Genomic DNA, 25,163 nt, shown 5'->3' on the forward strand with positions numbered 1-25,163 from the left:
TTAAAATACAATGACGAGAACCATTAAATATCAGATCTCTCATAATTGACAGAAAAGAAAAACTGGGAGACATACATATAATAATTAATTTCTCCCTCATCTATTATTTTTCTCTAGACCCTGCGATTTCTAGCAAACGCCTTTATTACTGATCATTTTTTTAATAAATAAAATAAAATAAAAAAGCAAAGAAATGGAGAAATTTAAAATCCTCCTTCCCCAAAAGAAAGAAAAAACAGCAATTTGGGGCTTCAATATAAAGGCCAAAGATTTGATTATGATTAAAAAAAAACCCATCAATCTTCTTCTTTTCAAGCTAACCACTCCACATCCATTCCTTCAATTCCTTCAATGTCCATACTGTAACAACACAAGAAATTTAAATAAAATAAGAATATGGAGAACATAGTAGTTTTTGTGACATATTCATAACAAATATTCTCTGAATATAGTTATAAAAAATACCCTTAAATAACACTGAAAATATAATATTTTAAAAGTCAGATTTGATGATGATGATGATAACTATAATGATGTGAATAAATAAAAAAAAGCATCAACTTTCTTCTTTTTAGTTTAAAGAAAAAGAAATATAGAAATATAATCTATCAATATTTTTTTAATTTGATGTTCGGCACTTATATCTAATTTGAAAGGTAAAAACTTTTTATATCTAATTTGAAAGGTAAAAACTTTATATATACAAAGTGTGATTTCATTTCCAGATTTCAGAATATCTCATAAAATTTTGAATATTCATAAAGAGATCATGAAGACATCAAAATTTTTTTTCTCAAAGAAATCTCGAATATCTCATAAATTTTTGGATATTTCTAAAGATCAAAATCTTGAATAAATTTTTAGGTGTTCACGAATAGAGTATGAAGACATTAGTGATCTTGAATCCCTTAAAACTCTTCGAGATATTCATGAAGACATCAAACTATATCCTTCTTCTTAATGATCAAATATTTTTAAAAAATCCATAAATACGTCATTAACAGCACATAAATCACACAAAAATTTTATTTTAAAAGAGAAAAAGCTAGAAATAAATAAATTTGTACCTACAATATTTATCATTAGAAAAATAAAATAATTAATTTTTAAATAAAAATTTCTAATTAAAAATGAACGGCGGCTAGAGATAATTACAAATTCAATATTTTCTCAATGACCCAACAAACTCCTAACCCCAAAAAAAGAAAAAACACAAAAAAAATTATTAAAAAAAAGTGGGCCCAATGGGTTGTCTGTTTCATTTGTTCCACCGTTTGACGTGTCAATGCTAGCAAAGACCCATACTTCCGTATACTAATACCAACAAAACATGATGCTAATAGCATGCATCTGTTTTTGGCCACGGAAATTTCCTAAAATAAATTGTGATTCTTCTCAGAAAACTGATGTTAGAAAAGTCTGAAGGATAACTCGATGCATTAAACTTTTGCTAGTTAGACATAAAGTTCAAAAAATAAGATTGTATTTAACATGTTATACTCAATTATATCCTACATTTTTGTGGCGACTATTTTTTTTTTTTAATAATAGAGAAATTTATCTGTGACCCGCCTTTGAACCAATCACTATCTTCTAAATTCGGTGAATAATGGGCCCGCCCCTCTACCATTCTCCACTTAAATACCAAGCTTCGCTTTGCATGGTGTGGGGTTTGAACCTGCGACCTAAGTCACAAATCCTCCCCTTTTGCCACTTGAGTTAGGCCTTAAACAAAGAGCATCTTGAACAGTAAGATGACATAGGAACAAAAAACATTTCCTAATATTTTAAACATAAAAAGCAACCTAAAAATGAAAAGTGAAAGAAGAAATGAAACAACAACAATAACAAACATCCTACATCCTACATCCATCCTAGTGTAATTTCATCAGGTTAGGATATACGTCGATTTTATTATGCTATTTTCGAAAGATTCACGATTCAAGCAGGTCATACAGATGTAAAGAAGACATAGCAAATAATAAGTGAAATTAGTAAGAAATAGTTACCATGGTAAGGTAGGATGAGAATAGGTATCATCGACATGTTGTTGCAAGCAGGTTTCATTTGGATTAAACCAGGGAGGGAATTCCATGACTTCATCAAATGGATAACATCCATAATCCTCAGCAATGTTCTTCTCATCAGGTCCAATTTCCATGGCTTTCAAGAACTTGAACCACCAAGCTGAAGTTGCCAAATTGAGTGTGTCATTCCACTCCATCTCATGTTGTTTCCCTACTGATCTGATCTCTTCCATTTCTTGGTCATCCATTGATGGATGCAACCTTGAATTCACCATTTCACCTATAGGACCAACCCCTTCTCCCACATAATGGAATTCATCTGAAGAAGATGATGATGATGATGAAAAGATTGAATTTTTATTGCTGATGCTACAATAAGGGGTTGCATCTAAATTATTGAAATCATGGAAATTGAGATTCAATCCTAATGTTTGGTTGGGAAGTGGAAAATTCATGTTGTCTTGGAAAGGTAATTGGGATGAAACAGGGCAAGAATAAGGATATTGAGGAAGACAAGGGAAGGTTGAATTGGAGAAATTTTCCATGTTGTAACATGGTAAGTTATTAGCCATAGTGTTGGAAGCATAAATCCTGGGGTTTCTCCGGGATTTTGGCTTCCCTTGTTCTTCCCCTAAAGATTCCTGAGGCCAAGTCTGCAACGACTGTGGCTCAGTGTGAGATTGTTGCTGTTGTTTCATAGACGCTCTATGAAACTTAAGGGCAGTGACAATCTCACGCCGAGCCTCGGCCATATTTAAAAGCCTCTCTTGATAAGGCCTACTAGTGTGGAGTCTCCTCCTCACTTGTTTCTTTTTAATCTGTGGTGGTGCTGCTGGCTGTGGTGATGACAATTGTGTATCACTACACAAAGTATCATCAAGTTTTGTTGAATTCTCTAGTGAATCATCATGGTCTTTAGGATTCAAGGGATCTTTGGTTCTTGAAGAAGTTAACTGTTTGACTAGGCTTCTAATATAGGCACCGGAGAGATGAGGAGGCTCTTGTTTTAGTTTATCAACCTTTGCTACTTCCATAACTCCTCCTTGCTTTGGTGAAGATCTTCCCCTCATCTTTTACTCAAATGGCTTTGCTTTTCTCTCTTTTTGGGATCTTTTTTAGGATGGAAATGGAGGTCAATATAGCAAGAAAGTCGGTCTAAAGAAACATGTCATTCAATTCCTGAGGAGCCAAAGTACACACTATGCAGAGGAGAGGCAGAGGTTAGGAAGGTCTCTTAGGTGCATATAAATAGCTAGAGACAGTCTAGGGTTTTTAAATACTTTTGGAATTTTCCCATTTTTCTACTATTCTTTTGTTACTTAGTCTTAGATGGGGGGTAGTTAGGAAGAGTTTCATAACAGATTTTACTCTACAAAATGACAGTTATATGTGTAAGCACCCTTCTCCTTTTTTTAATAGGATCAAGTTAAAGGAGGTATGAGACATAATCTTCCATAATAGTTGGAGGATCCCCTATAACAACATCAAGTGTACCCCGATGCACAAAGCATTCCACATTAGTAGGGTCCGAGGAAGAACCGCACCACATCGGGTGTGATATAGACAACCTACCCTAATGCAAGCATTAGTGGTTGCTTTCACAACTCGAACCTGTAACCTATAGGTCACACAAAGACAACTTTACCTATAAATAAATTTGAGTATTGAGCCAAATCAAGTTGAGTCGAGTTAAGCCTATCAAACTTGCTATGGTAACAAGTTAAATCGAGTCCGAGGTGAGCCCAACTATGAGTCCATACTTTGAATCCCTCTGTTCATTTTTACTTGTTTTGGATAAATTAATCTCATTCCATAAATAACACACAAAGTTGGTGTTATGACTGGCTCAACCACTTCTATCACTTAAGTTGTCAAAGTCAAATTTCAAACCTTTTGTTCTAAGCATAGTTTTCAAAAAGATATGCCAAACCAGAGAACAAATCAAATTCATCATCAAAGCCAACAATTTGACTAGTGTCCATTACACTAAGCCAAATCAAGGTTAGAGAAACTCCAAAGTGTGAAATTATGGACTTTCACAGGATTCATGTACATTGATGACTTCGGTGGTGCATAATAGTCTGTCTATGACACTAAGGCATGTTCATGTGACCTTTTGGTTAGGCTAGAAAAGTCTCATTATATATATGCGGTGTTCAAAAAATAAAACGACTAAAGAAACAAGAAATGTAAACACAATTGGGAGAAAAAAGAAAAACAGTCTCAAACCAACCACATTTAGTTCAAGGGGCAAAGGTTGAGGGACTTGTGATTTAGGCCACTGGCTCGAGCCTTGTAGTATACGAACTAGGCCTGATTTTTAAGTGGAAAAGGGTAAAAGAGTGAATCCATTATTTCCGAGTTTCAAAGGATGCTATTGGTCTTAAGGGTTGCCACCCATCCAAAAGAAAAGGCAGTCCACTAGCCTCCACCATAATTAAGGCCTGCAAAAAGACCTTCAATGCTCAGAAAATCACACATCTTATACTTATCTAACCGTTGACAAAACAATTCTCAGAATTACCTAAGAAATGGTTAAGACAGGACATATCAATCATTCAACTAGAGAAAGAATCAGGGTAGGGACGTTTGGTAAAGTGTATTAGAATAGTATTAAATAGGAAGTATTAGTTATGTTGGGATTAGTAATTCATGAATGTGTTATGCTGGAATAAGTAATGTTGGAATCATTCCTTATCCACTATTTGGTTTGGTGTATTACGGAAAATTTTATCTTTAATCATGCTTATGCATATCTCTATAACCCATATATTACTAATATCATGATTTGTTATGTATTGGTTTTACACTCTATAATACTGAACATGGTGTATAACTAATATTCTATCAAATAATACCATATCTAATATGTATATTAGATTCTCTCATACATCCTACCAAATGATTTGTATCTCTAAACTGCTTGTCTCTTCATTTCCATAAAGCACTAGGAGTGTAGCAAAATGTTCATTTTCTTTATTCATTTCCAACAATTAAAATTAAGGAAAATAGACACACATACGTCAAGGCAGAAAAACAGAGTTGATCTATATATTCTATACATATCTTGTACAAGATATAGATGTATGTAATTATCCTCAATTACAAACTAATTAAGTCATTCTATTTCATGCACAAAAGGGTAAAGATAACTTCATGACATGGCCCTGAACCTCTCAAGTCATCAATTTCATAGACCAATCACTACTGTAGTTATCAGATATATATCAACACAAAATTTATTCTAAAAAGTATTTTAAGCAGTTAAGATTTTTGTTATTTTAGTAATGTTAAATCAAAATAGAATGGTTGAAATAGAGAAGTAGTACTAAGGTGTTAAGTGAAAGAAGGATACCTATCAAATTGAAAGGTAACTTGTAAATTAATTGTAAGACTAGCAATGTTATATAAAAGAGTAAATGCTAGTTTCTAAAGTCCGATATATCTGCAAGATGAATGTTGTAGAGATGCGGATACTAAAATGGATGTCTACTAATACTAGACTAGACAAATTAAAAATAACTACATCAAAAGTTACATATGGAGTATAAATGAGAAAAAGACCAATCTAAACGGTTTAGTCATGTTTTTTGTCAATCACTATATGGATCATTTGTAGGTGTGAAATCATGGTGAGTAAAAGTATTAAAAGAGAACGAGGTACACCTAAATCGCATGGAAGAAAACGTCTTGAAATTCATGCAAACCTAGCGATGAATAGAGAGAGGTGAAGTCAATTAGTTGGGAATATATTTTAGCATGTTAATACGTTTACTTTTAAGTCTTTATCTTTTCTAGGTGTCTGAAATTTCTATGCTCATAGAACAACACGATCAACGAGAAATCATATAGCCGACCCCAGATTACATTAGATTGAGGCTTTTAGTTGTTGTGGTTGAAGACTTTTGATACTTATTCCATTTTTCAATTGATTGAACAAGAGGGTAATTTAGGCATATTAGTTTCTGATGGTTTTGAAGGAATGCTAGTAAGTTGGTACCATGGGACCAGGATCAAAACGTCAGCAGAAGACCTACAGAAACTGACAGGAGAATCTCCATACTATTGTAACAACTTTTCTTTGTATAAACAATTGTATGTGAGCATAACAATAATATTTGTTTAATAAAATCCAATATTTATGTACAAATTGTTGATATGACTAGTGTCTGTTACTTAAAAAACAGAGAACTTGGACCTTTTGGAAAGGCTATCTATACACACACAGCCTGTTAAAGACAGAAATGTTCCATACCTCCCCCTTCCTTTTCTTTCATATATATTTCTGCTTTTCTTCCAAACAGTTTCTATTTAATTTCTAATGCTACTTGGACCTGCCAGTGGCATGGAGTCTTTTTCAAGATTAGAGTAACAGCAAATAGGTAAAATGGATTAGCGGAGAGTCTATCGAAAATAATTTATCTGTCTTCACAAGATAGGGTATGATTACGTACACACGAGATTCCACTTATAAAATTACACAGAGTAATGCGTATGTTGTAGTTATAATAAAGAAACACCACTAGAAAGAGGGTCATTAAATAACATAGCCCAACTCTCAAAGGGTAACCAAACTATCAAAGGACTAGAATGACTAACTTGGAAACTATGCTTCAAATTCAACTAGAAACGGTGGTAGGTGAATTCTCCCATTTGCCCAAATTTTGTGTAAAGAATTACCATAAAGTTGTGTCTACGAGTGACAAAAGAGCGGGTCGGATAGAAAATGGGCGGATAAAAAATGGGTTGAACAAAAACAGATAAAATATTCAATCAGACTCTATTTATCACAGATAGAAAATGAGTTAATCAATGGATAATATAAATTTGATCCATTTTTTAAGAATTGAATATCCAACTCGTATCTGACGGATCGGATTGGATGGGGTTACTCGTTCTTTTTAACCACTTTACCAGCCCTAGTTGTACTGGTGAATTGACTCAGACACCAACGTTATCAAAAAAAAATAATTTAGATCCTCTAATGTGTATTCACTACCAAAGGCCTACAATTTAGAATATTACTGAATAAAATAATTTCAATTAATTGCACTTAAGGGTGTAGCTTAGTGGTCAATGAATTTTGAGAATTATGAAGTTTCAGATTTAAATTCCAGTAGAGATAAAAATCCTAGGTGATTTCTTTTCATCTGTAACTTTGGTGGGTAGAGTTACCTGATACATGATGTTGGTGGGAGATGGTAGATATCCCGTGAAATTAGTCGAAATGCACGTAAGTTAACTCAATCACTGCAATTATAAAAAAAAGTAATTTTTGTCAAACTATAAGCTTCAAATTGATCAAAACTTGTCTAATTAATAATAAGTTCAATTAATCTCCAGGTTTTGGTTCACCGGTAAGAGCGTATTGATAAAAATGTTGTCTAATTAATAATTAATAATAAATTCAATTAATCGTCAAACTTTGGTTCAGTGATAAGAGTGCACTTAGTATGTAGATTAGACGCTCATCACGAGTTTGAATCCTATTACAAACAAAAACTTGATATTTAGGCGTGAAAAAGTAGAAGGATGAATTCATTATCCACTGAGTTTCAAACCGTGCCTATCCTGCAAGGATTTATAGCAAAATAAAAATTAATCAACTATTTGGGGTTACACCCCCGACACCTTCTGTTATCTTCACGAGTATGACACTGTAGTGTACGTAGGAAGCAAATGCAGTAATCTGTCGAAACTTACAAGTTCATTCCAAAAACTATGAAATTAATAAATAATACCAAAATACTATCATACAATTATACAAATATTGGGACAAAGCCATGAGATTTCACCAAAGTTTGAATTTTAGTCAGCATTTGGACAAGTGATTTTATATCGTGATTTAAAATTACGAGATGAAATCAGGATATGTGATTTCATCGAGATGACATATCAAATTCTCTAAAAAGCTTAATTTAAAATTTTCATATCATGATTTCATATTTTACAAATACAAAAATTAACCCACAAATTTATATATTGCATTAAAAATCCATTATTCTATATTTGTATAATTTTTTTGTGAGAATACAAAAATAGTGATGAAATATTCACGGAATATGAACATGATGATGTAGTTACAAATAATATTGACCATACTCAAATTCGATCAATAAATGTTGTATGTGATAGTGTGTTATACTTTTGTTATGAATTTTTACTTATTTAGTAAATTGTATAAAGAATTGATGCAGTTGTGATAGTTTCACAACTAAGGGAGTTCTTATGTTTATGAGCAAAAATACAACTCAAAAATTAAAAAATTGCATGTCCAACAAAACATTAACTACACCGAATATGATTTCAAATTATAATTTCTATCTCACGTAACCAAAACGTACCCTTAATTTAGCATTCCTAATTGCAATATATCCTTGGGCCTTTTCACTCCAAAACAAGCAATTTTTATTGAACCAGCTAAAAAAGTTCAAAGTTATTTCCATTTTTGTTATTATTTGTGTGATGTTTTCTTTTCTATGATCCAAACCAGTAAAGGATAACTGTGAAAGCTGTGTTATTTGCTCAATTCACATGGAAATGTCCAATCATCACCAGTGGAAAAAAAAAGGCTCTTAATGGTATCCAACCTTTCACATAACTGTGCAAGTTAAAGGTGTCAGGCAATCAATATTAGCAAATGGCAATAATTATTCAAACAAATACCAATTATAGGAAAAGGTTAAGGGTCTATTTGGAAAACCACATAGTAATTGAAATTGGTGTAATTACTAGGATAGTAATTATCAGCCTAGTAATTATACAATCTAGTAATTACATTGATCTGTTTGTTTGCCTCAGTGTAATTATACATGTCATGTTTGGATGTTATAGCGTAATTACACATGTTCTGTTTGGATGCACAATTGCAATCATAAAATTATATTAAATTTTAAAGATAAAAATTAATTATTTAAATTTATACTAGAGAAATAAAAAACTTTATAAATACTATTAAATTAAATATTTAAGATATATATTAATTTTTGAAAATATATTAATTAAAAGCATACGTTCTTAACTAATATTATGAAAAATAACTCATTTATAATTTTTCAAATTAATGTATTTCAATTGAATTGATCATAAAAACTAAAAGTACGAAATTTCTACGAACATTGTGAAATGCATGTTTGATAAAAAGATTAATATATAAATAAAATGTCATAAATTATTAAAATGTTTGACAAAAAGATCAAGTCTAATTAAAAAATGACTTGCAATGTGAATTCAATATTACTAAAATAAATGAAACTGAAAATATAACATAAGTTATAAATTCAAAACAAAAAATTTAACATAATACTCTTATCGCAAATTTCAACATAGCATACATTAATATTATTTAATTTTATTTATTTTTTAGGGAAAAGAGTCTGATATACCCCTCAACTTTATCAATTAGAGCTGATATATTCATCATTATGAAAGTGGCTCATATATGCCCCTATTGCTATACAAATGACTCACATATACCATTTTCCTCGAACGGAAATGAAAAAATTAATTTTAATTTAATATCTTAATTATTATTATTTTAAAAAAAATATAATCCCATATGGGTATATTTAATCCTCCTCACACATAATTTTTTTTTACTTTTTTTATTTCAACGACTAATTTAAAGTTATTGTTTTGATGGTCAAATTTATTTATGTCTCACTAATTTTCTTGTAAACTTTATTATAGATGACCCAATTTTTTTTCAATACAAAAACTAAATAATAATATAGTCGAAAAAAAATTAGTTTTAAAATTTTCTCTTTACACTAACGAACGAAAGGAAAAAATAAAATAAGAATAAGAAACTCAAAAAGTGATAATCAAAGATGTCAAAAAATAATTTATGTATGAAAAAATTTAAAACATACCTTGAAATTCGCTAGAAGGATCATATATACCCCTACTTGATTATTTTAAAATTTAAAAGTCAAAAAAATAAATTTAATACTATTTTTTTCACTTCCGTTAAATTAAGGGTATATGTGAGCTAATTTTGTAACGGTGGGGGTATATGTGAACCGTTTGTATAACGGTAAAGGTATATATGAGTCATTTTCATAACGAGGGAAATATCAGCTCCAAATGACAAAGTTGAGGGGTATATCAGACCCTTTTTCCCTATTTTTTAAAAAGAAAATGTAAGTCTATAACCTTACTTAACAATAAATTCTCTTTTAATTTAAAAACTAGACTACTAATAAAATTATGCTAATGAGGAAATAAGCATGACATAAAGAAATAGATAATACAAAAAAAATTGCATAGAATCACGAGAAAAAAAAAAAAAAAAGAACTTAAAAAATTAAAATAAGAAAATAAAAAGAAAAAATTTAAAAGTAATTAGCTGGTAATTACACTAGTAATTCACAATCTCTTCCTGTGAATTGGATAGTGTAATTACCTGTAAGGACTTGTTCCCGTCATTATAGAAAAGTCAACGGGCGAAAAATTTGGGGCCGAAAAACTTTTTTAGTAGTATTTGAATTTTTCCAACCTTGTTCGGATTTGGACGAAATCAGATTCATTGAGGTGAAGGGAATTCTGGTAACAATCGGGTGAATCATTTATGATTTTGATTACATGAGCAATTAGATAACTCGTTAAGGAATCCGTACAACTTTACGAAATTGATTTCGAACGAGTAGAACTCCCAAAATCGATCTTAGCGTAAATGGTATTTACTGAGCGTCGTGGGTTAGAGGTGTGTTGCGAAATGGGAATTTTGGAATTCTTGAAATAACTCTGTCTCGAAAATGCCGCTTTGACTCTAGGATTTGCTGCTGTGGCGGGGTGGTGGCCACCGTGGCGGGCCCGACGCGAATTAAAATCGTTAATAAATCCCTGAACGACCTCATTATGTACTTTTCAACTTTTTGAGCTAAGGAACGACTCTCAGGTGACTCCTACTCGTTTTTCACCATTCTTGAGGCTAAATGTAAGTTTTTCACTCCCCGAATTCATTTTTCAATCCGTAGAGCGTAATAGAATGAGTGAATATTGATGGGGGAGGGTTTTGTTGTAGATTCTATGGTGGAAACAACCCTAAATTGGATAATTGGAATCATGGGATTAACCTAGGATTCAAAGAATTGTTAGTAATTCGGGTAATTAATGATTGTTTATTGATTCCCGTATCATATTGATTGTTTGTAGACCAAGAACAAGCGGAACGAATTCGAAAAAGAAATGATCAAGTTTGTTAGGGTCTCAAGCTTGTTTCGTGGTAAGTGATGATTGTTATTCTATGATTGTGTGATGTATGTTTGTTCTTGCGTCATTATGATACTTGTATATGTATGAATGTTGCAATGTTGATCACACTTGTTGTAAATGAGATAGATAATTGATGAATGCCGTGAAATCATGACTTAAATGTATGATTTTGATGATATACTTGTGATTGTGATTGTGGTGTGTGAATGAGATCGGTTGCCACGTTCCGGCATAACTAAATTGGATCGGATGCCACGTTTCGGCACAAAAATGGGATCGATTGCCACATTCCAGCATAAATATAGGATCGGTTACCACGTTTCAGCATGCTAACTATTTGGGTTTGGGTTCCATGAAAGGACCAATGATTTGACATAAAATGTGAAGTTGTTCGTTGTTCGTAAATGTTGATGATATTGTATATGTTGATATGTATGCATGTGATTATAATGTTATTTGACTTGTTTCTGTTGCACTAGTGGGATAGCCGCATGATCCTACCAGTACACTGTGGTTGTGTATTGTTCTGCACTTGTTCTTATTTTTTTGTTGAGTACAGGGCATCTTCAAGCGGTTATTGACAGACCTCACTTAGGTGATCAGTGATCGTTCGAATTCAAGGTTGAGCCAATTCTTCCGGGCTGCCATGGGTTCTCTTTCGTCTAGGTCCACCATTTCCGGACTTAGACATTTGTTTTAGTTAGTTCATTAGTATGGGGTTATATCCCTTCTTGTTTAGACTTGGATCGTTGTTAGATGTTTTGGTACATTGACTTTCAGGTTCTAGGTTATTCTTCCGCATTGTTAGTTATTATTGTTAGACTTTTGTTAGAGTTTATAGCAACTCTATTTTTATTTCCTTGGTGTTTGATTTAAATGCCTTAGTTTTTAAATTATTTGCTTGGTTTGGTTGTAGTAGTGGTTCTCCCACATGAGAGTTAGTGTGGGTGTCAATCACGACGGTCTGGGTCATGACAAAGTTGGTATCATAGCCTAGGTTCGTTGATCTCGATGTACCAAAATGAGTCTAGTAGAGTCTCGCGGAACGGTGCGGGGACGCCTTTACTTTTCTTCGAGAGGCTATAGGACTTTAGAAAATCTCTATTTTTCTCTTGTCTCCTTTCGTGCTATGACTTTATTCCAAATGGTCTCTAACCTCCTTCACTTTTCTGTTCGTAGATGGTTAATACTAGATTTAACGACATTAAGCCTGTAGCTCCCGTCAATGCTCCAATTGAGAAATCTGCAACGAGAGGTTGCAGTCGAGGTAGGGGTTGAGGAAGAGCTAGGGGTAGAGGTCGTGGAAGAGTAGAACCTGCTGGAAATGGAGCTCATGTTGAGAATGCTCCTATGAATGAAAACCCTCATGCGTATCATGAAGAGATAGAAGAGAATGTTGAGGATTTGGGACAATAGAGAGAGGTCCAGGCTAAGACTACATGTGTTCCTCCTTTGGATCCAGTGTTAGCTCAACAAATCATGTCGTTCTTAAAATGATTGGTTGGTCCTAGAGTGTTTCCTTCTGCTTAAGCAACTCAAACTCCTACTAATCCTTCTGTTGCTAGCACTACGCCCAAGGTAGGTGGGACTGGAGGTAATGATTCGTAATGACCCTCCAGGTCATTTTTAAATTAAAGCATTCATTCCATCGTTTAGAGCGTTCCTGTAGCAACCCCAAGTCATTTATGACTTGCTGGCACTGACTGTTCGGTCGCCTGGTCGTTCGTTTGGGTTTAAGGCCCGTTTCCCTGTTTTGGAGATTTTATAACTTGAAAAGTTGACTTCGGTCATAAATTCAGGTAAAAGACCTCAGAATAAAATTCATCAGCTCCGGAATGGCCAAATTTGGTTAGTAGCATGGTCAACAGATTCCATATATGGTTTGTGTTTTTCCGACTCCGAAACATCAAAATTTAAGTTTGAAGAGTTGTTGAATTCTAACGCGATGGTGACGTGGCAGAGCCACACGACGCCACGTGGCAGCGTGTTTAAATCTGGAAATTTCCAGATTTAAGGACAATTTTCGTCCATTTTTTTCCTCATCTTCAAACATAGATATATCCTACATTTTAAGCTCAAATTAGGTGATTCAAATCTCTCTTATCGTATTACAAATACGAGCTTCAATGTTTAAATTTCTTAGAGTCTATTGAAAATCGCATCTTTACCTCCACAAGATAGAGACACGTAACAGTACTTTAGGTTTAATCCATCTCTCGCCTTCTCTCGCGTATGGCAGTATGTACCTTTTAGAGACAGAAGAGCAAACTCAAGTTGCACGGTAAGGTAAGTATTCATTTTCACTATTAGCCTTTTGAATCACCTAATTTGAGCTTAAAATGGAGGAGATATCTATGTTTGAAGATGAGGAAAAAAAAATGGATGAAAATTGTCCTTAAATCTGGAAATTTCCAGATTTCAACACGCTGTCACGTGGCGTCGCGTGGCTCTGCCACGTCACCACCACGTTAGAATTCAACAACTCTTCAAACTTAAATTTCAATGTTTCGGACTTGTTCGGAGTCGGAAAAAACAAATCATATATGGAATCTGATTGGAAATGATATTTCGGACTCAACGATGAAGTCAAAATTTCCATTGGAGATCGCTTCGATGAAAAGTGGGTCCCACACCCAGTATCATTTGAGCCAGATTCCACAACGGGCATCTAAAGCCTCGGGAAGTGAACAAAGGGTCGTTCTAGACCAAAATCGATATTCCGAAGCTAACCTAGCTGTCAGAATTTTCATTTGAGCACGTCTTCCAAGAAGGTTGGCTAAAGTCAACTACATGCCAAGTTGTAAGGGAAAAAACGTCAAATGGGCCTAAACTCGTACTAATTGCCTCGATACTCGTGCTGACCATGCTACTAGCCAAATTTCGCCATTCCGGAGCTGATGGAATCGTCAGAACTTTATTTTGAGGTCTTTTACCTGAATTTATGACTGATGTCAACTTTTCAAGTTTTAAAATTTCCCAAACAGGGAAACGGGCCTAAAACCCAAACGAACGACCAGGCGACCGAACAGTCAGTGCCAGCAAGTCATAAATGACTTGGGGTCGCTACTGGAACGTTCTAAACGATGGAATGAATGTTTTAATTTAAAAATGACCTGGAGGGTCATTACATGATTCTTTCTTCCGTCCTTTGTTGGGTTCTATTATGACTGGTAATGAGCATGAAATGTTGACTAAGTTTCTGAATCTAAAGCCTCATATGTTTGTTGTGTTTCTTGGTTCTGAGAATGAGAATACTTATGAGTTCATTCTGGATTGCAATGAGAGGCTTCATAAAATGAGTATTGTTTATCAGCATGGGGTTGAGTTTGTGTCTTTCCAACTTCAAGGTGAGGCTAAGCAGTGGTGGAGAGCTTATATGGAATGCAAATCTTCTACTTTACCTCTACTTGGACCTAGTTTCATGCTCTGTTCTTAGAGAAATATGTGCCTAGGACTTTGAGGGATCGCAAGAAGGATGAGTTCATGGCTTTTGGAGCAAGATGGTATGACTGTGGCTGCTTATCATGCGTTGTCTAGATATGCTACTCAATTGGTGACTACTGAGGAAGAGAGGATCCGATTATTTATTGGAGAATTAAACTCTGAGTTGCAAGTATTATCTGTTCATATGACTTCTGCAGGGTGGAGCTTCAATGAGGTAATAGATTATGTTAAAAAAGTGGATGGGGTAAGGCGAGGTGGTCAAGCTAAGGCATGGGCAAAAAGGGCCAAGAACTCGGGTAACTTTCAAGATTCTTATTCTAAGGGGTCTGAAAGGCCAACGCTTGTAGCCAAACCAATTCAGTCCGTTATGCCCGCCTTTGCAGGTAGTTACTCGAAAACTTCATCTCATAATTTTCAGGATAGCCAGGGAATCGCGCCTTCGACGGGGGGCAGACTATCTTTTGATCGTACTTGTTACAACTATGGAGAACCTGAGCATATGAGAAGAGGTTGTCTCCACCCACGTGTGCTAGATTTCGCGCAGCAGCAGTCTAGAGTAGTTGTATCCGCGAGGAATGGTAATAATGGTAGGGGACGTCCACAAGGTGGGCGAAGAGGTAATCAGCGAGGCCGTGGAGGTAGAAGAAATGGTAATGCGGGCAGAGGTAATGTGCAACCAGGCATAGAAGTGGTTCGTCAAGATGATAGGGCTCAGTGTTATGCCTTTCAGAGCAAGAATGAGGTAAAGGCGTCTGATGCAGTGATCACATGTACTATTCTTGTCTGTGACCAAATGGCTAATGTGTTATTTGATCCAGGTTCTACTTATTCTTATGCATCTGTGCGATCTGCCTCAGAGTTTGATATGATTTGTGATATACTTGATGCCCCTATCCATGTTTCTACCTTAGTTGGAGAGTCAGTCATAGTTACCCATGTCTATCGTGATTGTCCTATTTTGTTTATGGGTTTTCAAACTTGGGATGATTTGATGATTCTGGATATGACTGACTTTGACATAATCTTAGGTATGACTTGGTTGTCCCCCTATTATGCCCTACTTAATTGTAATACTAAGTTTGTAACTCTAAAAATTTCGGAAAGGGAAAAATTAGAGTGGGAAAGGGTGTTCAAGTGTAAGCGAACTAAGATCATATCCTCCATTCGGGCTAAGAAATTGATAGGGCAAGGTTGTTTGACTTATTTGGCTCATATTAAGGATGTTGAGATTGAGGTTCCATTCATTGGGTCAATTCCTGTGGTATAAAATTTAGAGAAGTGTTTCCTAATGACTTGCCTGGTATGCCTCCGGATAGAGATATAAATTTCTGCATTGATTTAGAACCTGGTACTTGTCCCATTTCTATCCCTCCATATCGCATGGCTCCAGCAGAATTAAGAGAGCTTAAGGCTCAAATCCATGAGCTTCTTGATAAGGGATTTATTCGTCCTAGTGCTTCCCCATAGGGTGCTCCAGTTTTGTTTGTTAAGAAAAATAATGATAGTATGAGAATGTGTATAGATTATCGGCAATTAAATAGGGTCACTATTCGAAATAAGTATCCGTTGTCTCGAATAGCTGATCTTTTTGACCAATTGCAAGGTGCATCAGTTTTCTCTAAGATTGATCTAAGGTCTGGCTACCATCAATTGAAAATTAGGCCTGAGAATGTGCCCAAGACGGTGTTTAGAACTTGCTATAGGCACTATGAGTTTTTGGTTATGTCTTTTGGTTTGACCAATGCGCATGCAACTTTTATGAGTTTAATGAATGGGTGTTCATGCCATTTATTTTAGTCTCTTCGAAAAGTGAGGAAGAGCATGTCAACCATCTTCGTAGTGTTTTGGGTGTTCTTGGGAAGCAAAAACTATACACTAAATTTTCTACGTGTGAATTTTGGTTGAAATCGATTGCATTTTTAGGGCATATAGTTTCAAAAGAAGGGGCAATGGTAGATTTCCAAAAAATTGAGGCGGTTAAGAATTGGGTTAGGCCTAGCTCTGTGACGGAAGTTAGGAGTTTTGTTGGGCTCGCAAGCTATTATCGTCGATTTGTGAAGAACTTTGTTTCTATTGCCACGCACTTGACTAATTTGACCAAAAAGGAAATATCATTTGAATGGACTAAAAATTTTGAGGAGAGCTTTCAAAAGCTCAAGACTCTTTTGACCACCGCACCTATTCTAGCATTACCGGTTGCAGGTAAATTTTTTATTGTTTATTGTGATGCTTTACATTCTGATTTGGGTGTTGTGTTGATGTAGGATAAGAATGTTATAGCTTATGCCTCCCGTCAATTGAAGATGTATGAGGAATTATCCAACGCATGATTTAGAGTTAGTAGCGGTAGTATTTGATCTTAAGATCTGGCGGCATTACCTCTATGGTGTTAAGTGTGAAGTGTTTACTGATCATCATAATTTGCAAGATGTGTTCACTCAAACGGATCTGAATTTGAGACAGCGAAGGTGGATGGAGTTACTTAAAGATTATGACGTGACCATTCAATACCATCCAGGCAAGGTTAATGTGGTAGCAGCCGCTTTGAGTCGAAAAGCGGTGAGTATGTGTAGTTTAGCTTGCTTGAATGTATTCAAGCGACCTTTGGCTAAAGAAATTTAAACATTAGAGTCTAAGTTCATGCAGTTGGGCATCTCAAAAAGAGGTGGGGTGCTAGCTAGTATTGATGTAAGGGCCACTTTTATTAAAACGATCAAGGCCAAACAATTTGAAGATGAGAATTTAGAAGAACTTAGAAAGAAGACTGCGATTGGTAAGGCACAAGAGATCACTCTTGATTCGGATGGTGTGCACAATTTTAACGGGAGAATTTGTCTTCCTATAGTAGATGACTTGATTGAGAAATTATTGGTGGAGTCTCATGGTTCGCGATATTCTATTCATCCGAGTGTAACCAAGATGTATAGATATTTGAAACGAATTTATTGATGGCCGGGCATGAAGAAAGACATAGCGGAGTTTGCGGCAGAGTGTCAAAATTGTCAAGAAATGAAGTATGAACATCAAAGGCTTGCAAATTTACTTCAAAGAATGTCAATTCCAAAATGGAAGTGGGAAAGAATAGCCATGAATTTTGTTGTTGGTCTTCCCAAGACTGTGGGGAAGTTTGATTCTTTTTGGGTAGTGGTCGATAGATTGACCAAGTCAGCCCATTTTATTTCGGTAAAAATAAATTATAATGCTGAACAATTGGCTAAAGTTTATGTGAAAGAGATAGTGAGGTTGCATGGGGTGCCCCTCTCTATCATTTCAGACCGTTGTACCCAATTCACATCTAAGTTTTGAAGGAAATTGCATGATGAATTGGGCACACAACTCACTTTTAGTACAACCTTCCATCCACAGACAAACGGACAATCAGAGAGGAATGTTGTTAGACATGTTGAAGGCATGTGTGATTGATTTTGGAGGGCATTGAGATAAGGTCTTACCTTTGTGTGAATTCTCTTATAATAATAATTATCACTCCAGCATTGATATGACATCATTCGAGGCATTTTATGGAAGAGGATGTAGATCACCTATAAGATGGTTTGAGGCTGGAGATGTGAAACCATTAAGGGTTGATTTACTGAAGGATGCTCAAGATGAGGTTATGAGTAATCAAGCTAAGCTTCTAGCAACCCAGAGTAGACAAAAGAAGTATGCGGATCATAAGGTAAGAGACATGACATTTCAATCCGATGAAAATGTTATTCTTAAGGTATCACCCATGAAAGAGATGATGAGATCTGATAAAAAGGGTAAGCTAAGTCCTAGAAACATCGGTCCATTTGAAATTCTTAAATTAGTAGGGCTGATAGCGTATAGATTAGCTTAACCTCCTAATTTATCGAGTGTTCATCCGATATTTCATGTATCCCCAGTTGTTCGTCAATTCAGGTACTACTTTATCCCTTCCTTAGCCTATTTTCCTAAGTTTGTCACTCGGGGACGAGTGATGGGTAAATTGGTAACTATTATAACAACATGTTCCCGTTGATCTTAGCATAAATGGTATTTACTGAGCATCGTGAGTTAGATGTGTGTTATGAAATTAGAATTTTGGAATTCTTAAATAACTGTCTCGAGAATGCTGTTGTGGCGGGTCCGACGCAAATTAAAGTCGTTAATAAACCCTAAACGACCTCATTATGCACTTTTTGACTTTTGAGCTAAGGAACGACTCTTAGGCGACTAATACTCATTTTTCACCATTCTTGAGGCTAACGACAATTTTTTCACTCCCCGAATCCATTTTTCGATCCGTAGAACGTAATAAAATGAGTGAATATTGATTGGAGGGGGGGGGGGGGGTTGTTGTAGATTCTATGGGGGAAACAACCCTAAATTGGATAATTGAAATCATAGGTTTGACTTAGGGTTCATAGAATTGTTAGTAATTCGAGTAATTAATGATTGTTAATTGATTCTCGTATCATATTGATTGTTTGTAAATCAAGAACAAGCGAAACGAATTCGAAAAGAAAATGATCAAGTTTTTAGGATTTCAAGCTTGAAAGGGAAGGATCAAGTTTCTTAGGGTTTCAAGCTTGTTTCGAGGTAGGTGATGGTTGTGATTCTATGATTGTGTGATGTATGTTTGTTCTTGCGTCATTATGATACTTGTATATGTATGAATGTTGCAATGTTGATCACACTTGTTGTAAATGAGATAGAGAATTGGTGAATGCCATGAAATCATGACTTAAATGTATGATCTTGATGATATACTTGTGATTGTGATTGTGGTGTGTGAATGAGATCGGTTGCTACGTTTCGGCATAACTAACTTGGATCGATTGTCACGTTCCGACATAAAAATGGGATCGATTGCCACGTTCCGGCATAAATATGGGATCGGTTGCCAAGTTTCGACATGCTAACCTTTTGGATTTGGGTTCCATGAGAGGACCAATGATTTGACATAAAATGAGAAGTTCATTGTGTGTAAATGTTGATGATATTGTATATGTTGATATGTATGCATGTGAGTATAATGTTGTTTGACGTGTTTATGTTGCACTAGTAGGATAGCCGTGTAATCCTATCAGTACACTGTGATTGTGTACTGATTCTGCACTTGCTCTTATTTTTTTTGTTGAGTACAAGACATTTTCAAGCGGCTATTGACATACCTCGCTTAAGAGATCAATGATCGTTTGAATTCAAGGGTGAGCCAATTCTTCTGGGCTGTCATGAGTTCTCTTTCGTCTATGTCCACCATTTCCGGACTTAGACATTTGTTTTAGTTAGTTCATTAGTGTGGGGTTGTATCCCTTCTTGTTTAGATTTGGATCGTTGTTAGATGTTTTGGTACATTGACTTTCAGGTTCTAGGTTATTCTTTTGCATTGTTAGTTATTATTGTGAGATTTTTGTTAGAGTTTATGGAAACTTTATTTTTATTTCCTTGGTGTTTGATTTAAATGTCTTAGTTTTTAGATTATTTGCTTGGTTGGGTTGTAGTAGTGGTTCTCCCACTGGAGAGTTAGTGTGGGTGTCAATCACGACGGTCTGGGTCGTGATATTACCCCCGTCAATTACACTAATTACTTGCTGACCAAGTAATTACATGTTCAACCAAACAGGACAGACAACATAATTACACCCAATTACACCAAATCCAATTACCAGAGTGGCTTTCCAAACAGGCCTTAAGTTTTCTCCCAAATATCGTACGCGTTTGGACATGATTTGGTTGAAATTTTAAAAAAAAAAAGAACTTAAAAGTTGAATTTGTGTTTGAATATGAAAACAAAGTTGAAATTTTATCATTAAAAACTTGAAAAACTTACCAAATCTATATTTCAAACTTCAAATTCTATATTTCAAGTTTGAAATTGAAATGATATGGAAAATAATAAACCAACAATTATTTGAAATGATCTCCTAATATTATTTTGAGTTTTGGAATCAAAATCTATGATCAAACGATGTTTGGTATGCAAGAATTTTCTTTGAGAAAGCCATATTATTGTGCATCTTTAAAAATATTTATTCGATTTTGCTATAGTGATGGAGGAATTGACATGACAATTTTAAGGGAAAGTGTTGTGTTGTATGTTATTCATAGTAACACAATTTTGATTGGCAAGACGTGCGGCGGATTAACAATAGGATGAACATTTGGAGATGGACCCTAGAGTCAAATCTTGGATCAAACATGAGTGGTGGTTAGATCAACATTATTGTATGTGGCAGAATATTGACCAATCAAAATTGCGCACATTTAATAGATGAAGGTAGTGGAGATGAGAATCCTCAGATAGGTGTATCAGCATACTAGGAGAGATATGATTAAGAACAAAATTATGTGGGCCAAGATAAGAGTGACTTCTATGTCGACAGGATAAAAGAAGTGAGACTGAAATAATTTGTTAAGTGAAATTAATCAGGTATGCTATTATTGTTTTTGTCAGCTTAAAATGCTTGGCACCACTCCATTTCTTTAGTACAACTTCCGAAATTTTCAAGCACTCAGAACTCTTTAAATTAAAAAACTTCAACTTTAATGAGCTACTTTTTCTAACTTTTAGCCATTACGTTAGGTATTTTATTCCATCTTCACTAGATTAACATGAACGTCATTAACACTTTAAAACTCAAGAAATATCTTCAAATAAAATAAAAGATATTAAGTGTTATCTTCTTATAGGGGACCAGATAGTGCAATAAAATTGGCCTAAAGTAAATACACTGCCATCTGCAGTGTACAATTTTGACACACATAGAGACAATAATTTTGACATTAGACATGTAGCCAATAGTTTTGACTATTTCACCTAGTAAGATATATAAATTTTGACACTAGATATGTTCTATTTCATCAAATGCTATTACATTCGATCAAAATTTAGTAAAAAATCATCTAATATCAATATAAATTGGATGCTAATTTTGTCGAACAAAGCTTAATGAAAAATCATCTAGTATTTTTTTTTTATCTCTTGAATCGTTTTCCCTATCTTCTTTCTGTTCTCTTTTGTGCCAAAAAGGGACCTGAAGTTTTATATATAAAATGGTGGTTTATGTTCACACTTCTACTAGGGAAAAAGTCAAATACTTTTCTTTTTTGATCCTCAACTAGGATAAAAAAGTCAATGTGATATAATGCTAAACTTTTTTCACTTTCACTTATATTCATACATTTCTTAGCTTCAAGCTGTAATAACAAGTTTTAAAGTTAATTAATTTTGAAGCATATGTTAAATCTTTAATTTCATCACCAAACAAACTATACATGGGGATTGAGGAGGCATTAGAACAATTAAAGTATTAAACTCTTTTGCAACCAAAAAACAAAAATTGCATCTTGTATTACTATTTCAATTCCATTTTCTAGACATAGTCTGAGGTTGTTCAAGGCTTAATTATTAAAACCTTACAACACATTAGGATGGCAAATTGAATGTGCATTTATTTTCAAAACACGAATCCCATACTTAACCCACAGATTTCTACACATTGTATGTGGTCCGAATAGATGGAACTAATTGATATTTTCATATTGTCCACTTTAAACTTTGCACGTCTTTTATAAAATAATTTATAGTTTTAGATTTTACTAGGAAATAAGCCATTAATGTTTTATTTCTTAATATGTAAAAAGTGAAAATCAACTTTTAAAATAGTGGACAAATAAAAGTGATTGAAAGGAATAGAAATTTACGAAAGGGAAAAAAATTAGCAGGATGCAAAACATAAAAGAATATCTAGAGAGGAATCTTAGTAGCTCAATTAGTTGGTTATATGAATTTTTATTTTATTGGTGAGAGATTAATTTCCCAGTCCGCACATTGTAATCCCCGCCCATTTCCGCTCCCCTACCCCAATATTTTAACTTATATCTTTTTTATAAAAAATAAACTGATGAATATCTAGAAATTAATACTATAGACTCCACACCGACCAGAATAAGGTAGGTGATGGAGATGAAACTTACCAAATTAAATACTCAAAAATGAATTGCATTTTACAATCCAATAAAAAAATTGTATTCAACTTTGGTAGATCTTCTTCTACCAAACAATATTGGTTAGCACTTTCTCGTTTCAACTATTCTATTTTGATTTTATATGTAACATATTAACCTTTTATATTATATCTCAATTAATTTTAGGGGAAAATGATAAATATATCCCGAACTATCATAAATGGTATGCAAATATTCTTCGTCATACTTTTGGGACATTGATATCCCTATCGTCCAAAAGCTAGAGCATATATATCATTTATACTAACGGACATACACGTGTCATAATCTTATCCACCGACCCGACATTTATTAAATATCGAATCGACGAATAAGATTGCGCCATGTGTCCCTATTTAATCTTTCGTTAGAATGAATGACATATATGCTCTAGTTTTTGGACGGCAGGAGCACTAATGTCCCAAAAATATGACGAAGGGTATCTACATATCATTTACGATAGTTCGGAGTATATTTATCCCTTTTCACTTAATGTTATATTGTATCTACTATCTCCGGTCAATGCAGCTGTCAACTAATTCTTTTCACCGATGAAAGAAATCACATAGTAATATTTATATTACCGCTTCAAAATTTAAAATAGGGAAAAGGCGCAAATATGCCATTGAACTATCAGAAAACGCTTATTTATGTCATCCGTTAAAAGTTTAGCTCATCTATGCCATTACCATTTAAGAAAAGGCTCATTCATGCCATTATTTTTTAACGGTGGTTTTGCAAAACCATTTTTTACACGTGGCCAATTATAATTCGGCCACATCATTATTATTTTTATAATAAAAAATCAAAATTCTGAACTAAAATTTTAACGGTGATTTTGCAAAACCATTTTTTACACGTTGCCAATTATAATTCGGTCACGTCATTATTTTTTTATTATAAAAAATAATGACGTGGCCGAATTATAATTGGCCACATGTAAATAATGGTTTTGCAAAACCATCGTTAAAAAATAATGGCATGAATGAGTTTTTTCTTAAACGGTAATGGCATAAATGAGTCAAACTTTTAATAGATGGCATAAATGAGCCTTTTCTGAAAGTTCGATGGCATATAAATATCTCCTATTCTTAAACCACTTCAATAACTACTAGACGACCCTGTAGTAATCATTGTTAGTGCTTATCATATATCCTCTCAAGATTAATGAAATATTATGTATGAATTTTTCTTCTTAGCAAGAATAAAGCTTCAAAATATACCAAACATATTCAAACTAGTTTTCAATTAATCTTATAGTATCTCTAAATTTATACGCTATCACACTTTTCCTAAAATTTCATTACATGCTTCACAAACTTAATATCACAAATAGCAGTGTCAAAAATGAGCCCAATTATAGATAATCGATTTAATTCATCCAGAATTTTAAGTGTTGGGCTCAATATAATTTGAATTAGGTTCAATATCAACACATTCAAGCATTAACTTATTTTAAGAGAATCCTCAATTAAGCCTAATTTAATCTCCAATTTCAACTCGTTTTAAGATTCTTTATTTGCATTGACGTATTGTAGGTTCCTATATTGAAGGTATGAAATAATATATATTTATATCTTTTAATATTATCTATCCATTTGTAACTTTTTTAAAAACAAATTGGTTGAATTGAAATTTACATTATGGATATAGAAGTTACATAACAATATATTAAAACTAAGTTACCCTTGTCTAAAAAAAAAACAATATATTAAAACTATTGAGATTAAGAGATTCAAATTGAACGATGACCCAATCCAATTTTTAGCTCATTTAAGTCCAAAGTAAACTTGGACGGATCAAAACTTAACTCAATTTTTATTGCAACTCATTCTAATATCTCTATTTTCAATCCAACTCACTATTTGACACCCCTAATCAGGAAGGCGATAGTGCACGCAAACTTTGAAATTATAAACACTAAAATTCAAAACTAAAAATAAAAATTGGAACTTCTTATGCCAAAAGAATCAATTAAATTAACCCAAAATCACAAAAAGAGAGAAGAGTCATGTAAGTTGCAGGCAGAGACAAATAAAAATTCTAGAAACACATATGTAAGAAATGCAATATATTTAATTGACATAAACAACAACAATAATTATATTAAAAAAAAAGTAGAATTAAAGGTAGGTAAGAAAGAGAAGAGACCTGAGTGGTGTTGGATAACATCAAATAGAGAGAAAAAGATGGAATTTGCTTCCTTTTTCTCTCTCTCTCTCTCTCTATTTGTGAGATCTGATCTGATCTGAACAGGAAACCTGATTCCACCAATCATCTTCTTCCTCAGAAAATAGGGCCAATTACATTCTTCCACTAAATACATCAACAAAACTCTATCCTTTTCTTCTTTCGATTCCATTCACACCTTTGCCGTTTTTCCCTCTCTTATCTTCTTACCCGATTAATCAAAGCTTACCCCGCCGACTTAACCCGCCGCAGCAGAGCGGAGAACTTGGAATTTTTTAGTATTTTACTTTTTAGGTCATTCATTTTCCTTTG

The 25,163-nt window shown here is 34.1% G+C and overlaps 1 protein-coding gene across 3 annotated transcripts; it reads right to left on the reverse strand.

The window, feature by feature from the left end:
* Positions 1-25,163, reverse strand: LOC102597274 (uncharacterized). Of its 3 annotated transcripts, XM_015315309.1 has the most exons (4): positions 24,813-25,163; positions 7,203-7,277; positions 2,010-4,471; positions 1-360 (listed from the first exon to the last, which is right to left on the reverse strand). In XM_015315309.1, exons 3-4 carry the CDS (start codon positions 3,095-3,097, stop codon positions 312-314), a joined length of 1,137 nt encoding a protein of 378 aa, XP_015170795.1. In that variant the 5' UTR covers positions 3,098-4,471; positions 7,203-7,277; positions 24,813-25,163; the 3' UTR covers positions 1-311. The 3 variants fall into 3 exon arrangements, with proteins under 3 accessions (XP_015170795.1, XP_006361526.1, XP_015170796.1); XM_006361464.2 differs by lacking the exon at positions 7,203-7,277; XM_015315310.1 differs by lacking the exons at positions 7,203-7,277; positions 24,813-25,163 and adding an exon at positions 5,383-5,488.

Source organism: Solanum tuberosum, unplaced genomic scaffold (genome assembly GCF_000226075.1).
Source record: "Solanum tuberosum cultivar DM 1-3 516 R44 unplaced genomic scaffold, SolTub_3.0 scf00335, whole genome shotgun sequence".
Lineage (NCBI taxonomy): Eukaryota > Viridiplantae > Streptophyta > Magnoliopsida > Solanales > Solanaceae > Solanum > Solanum tuberosum.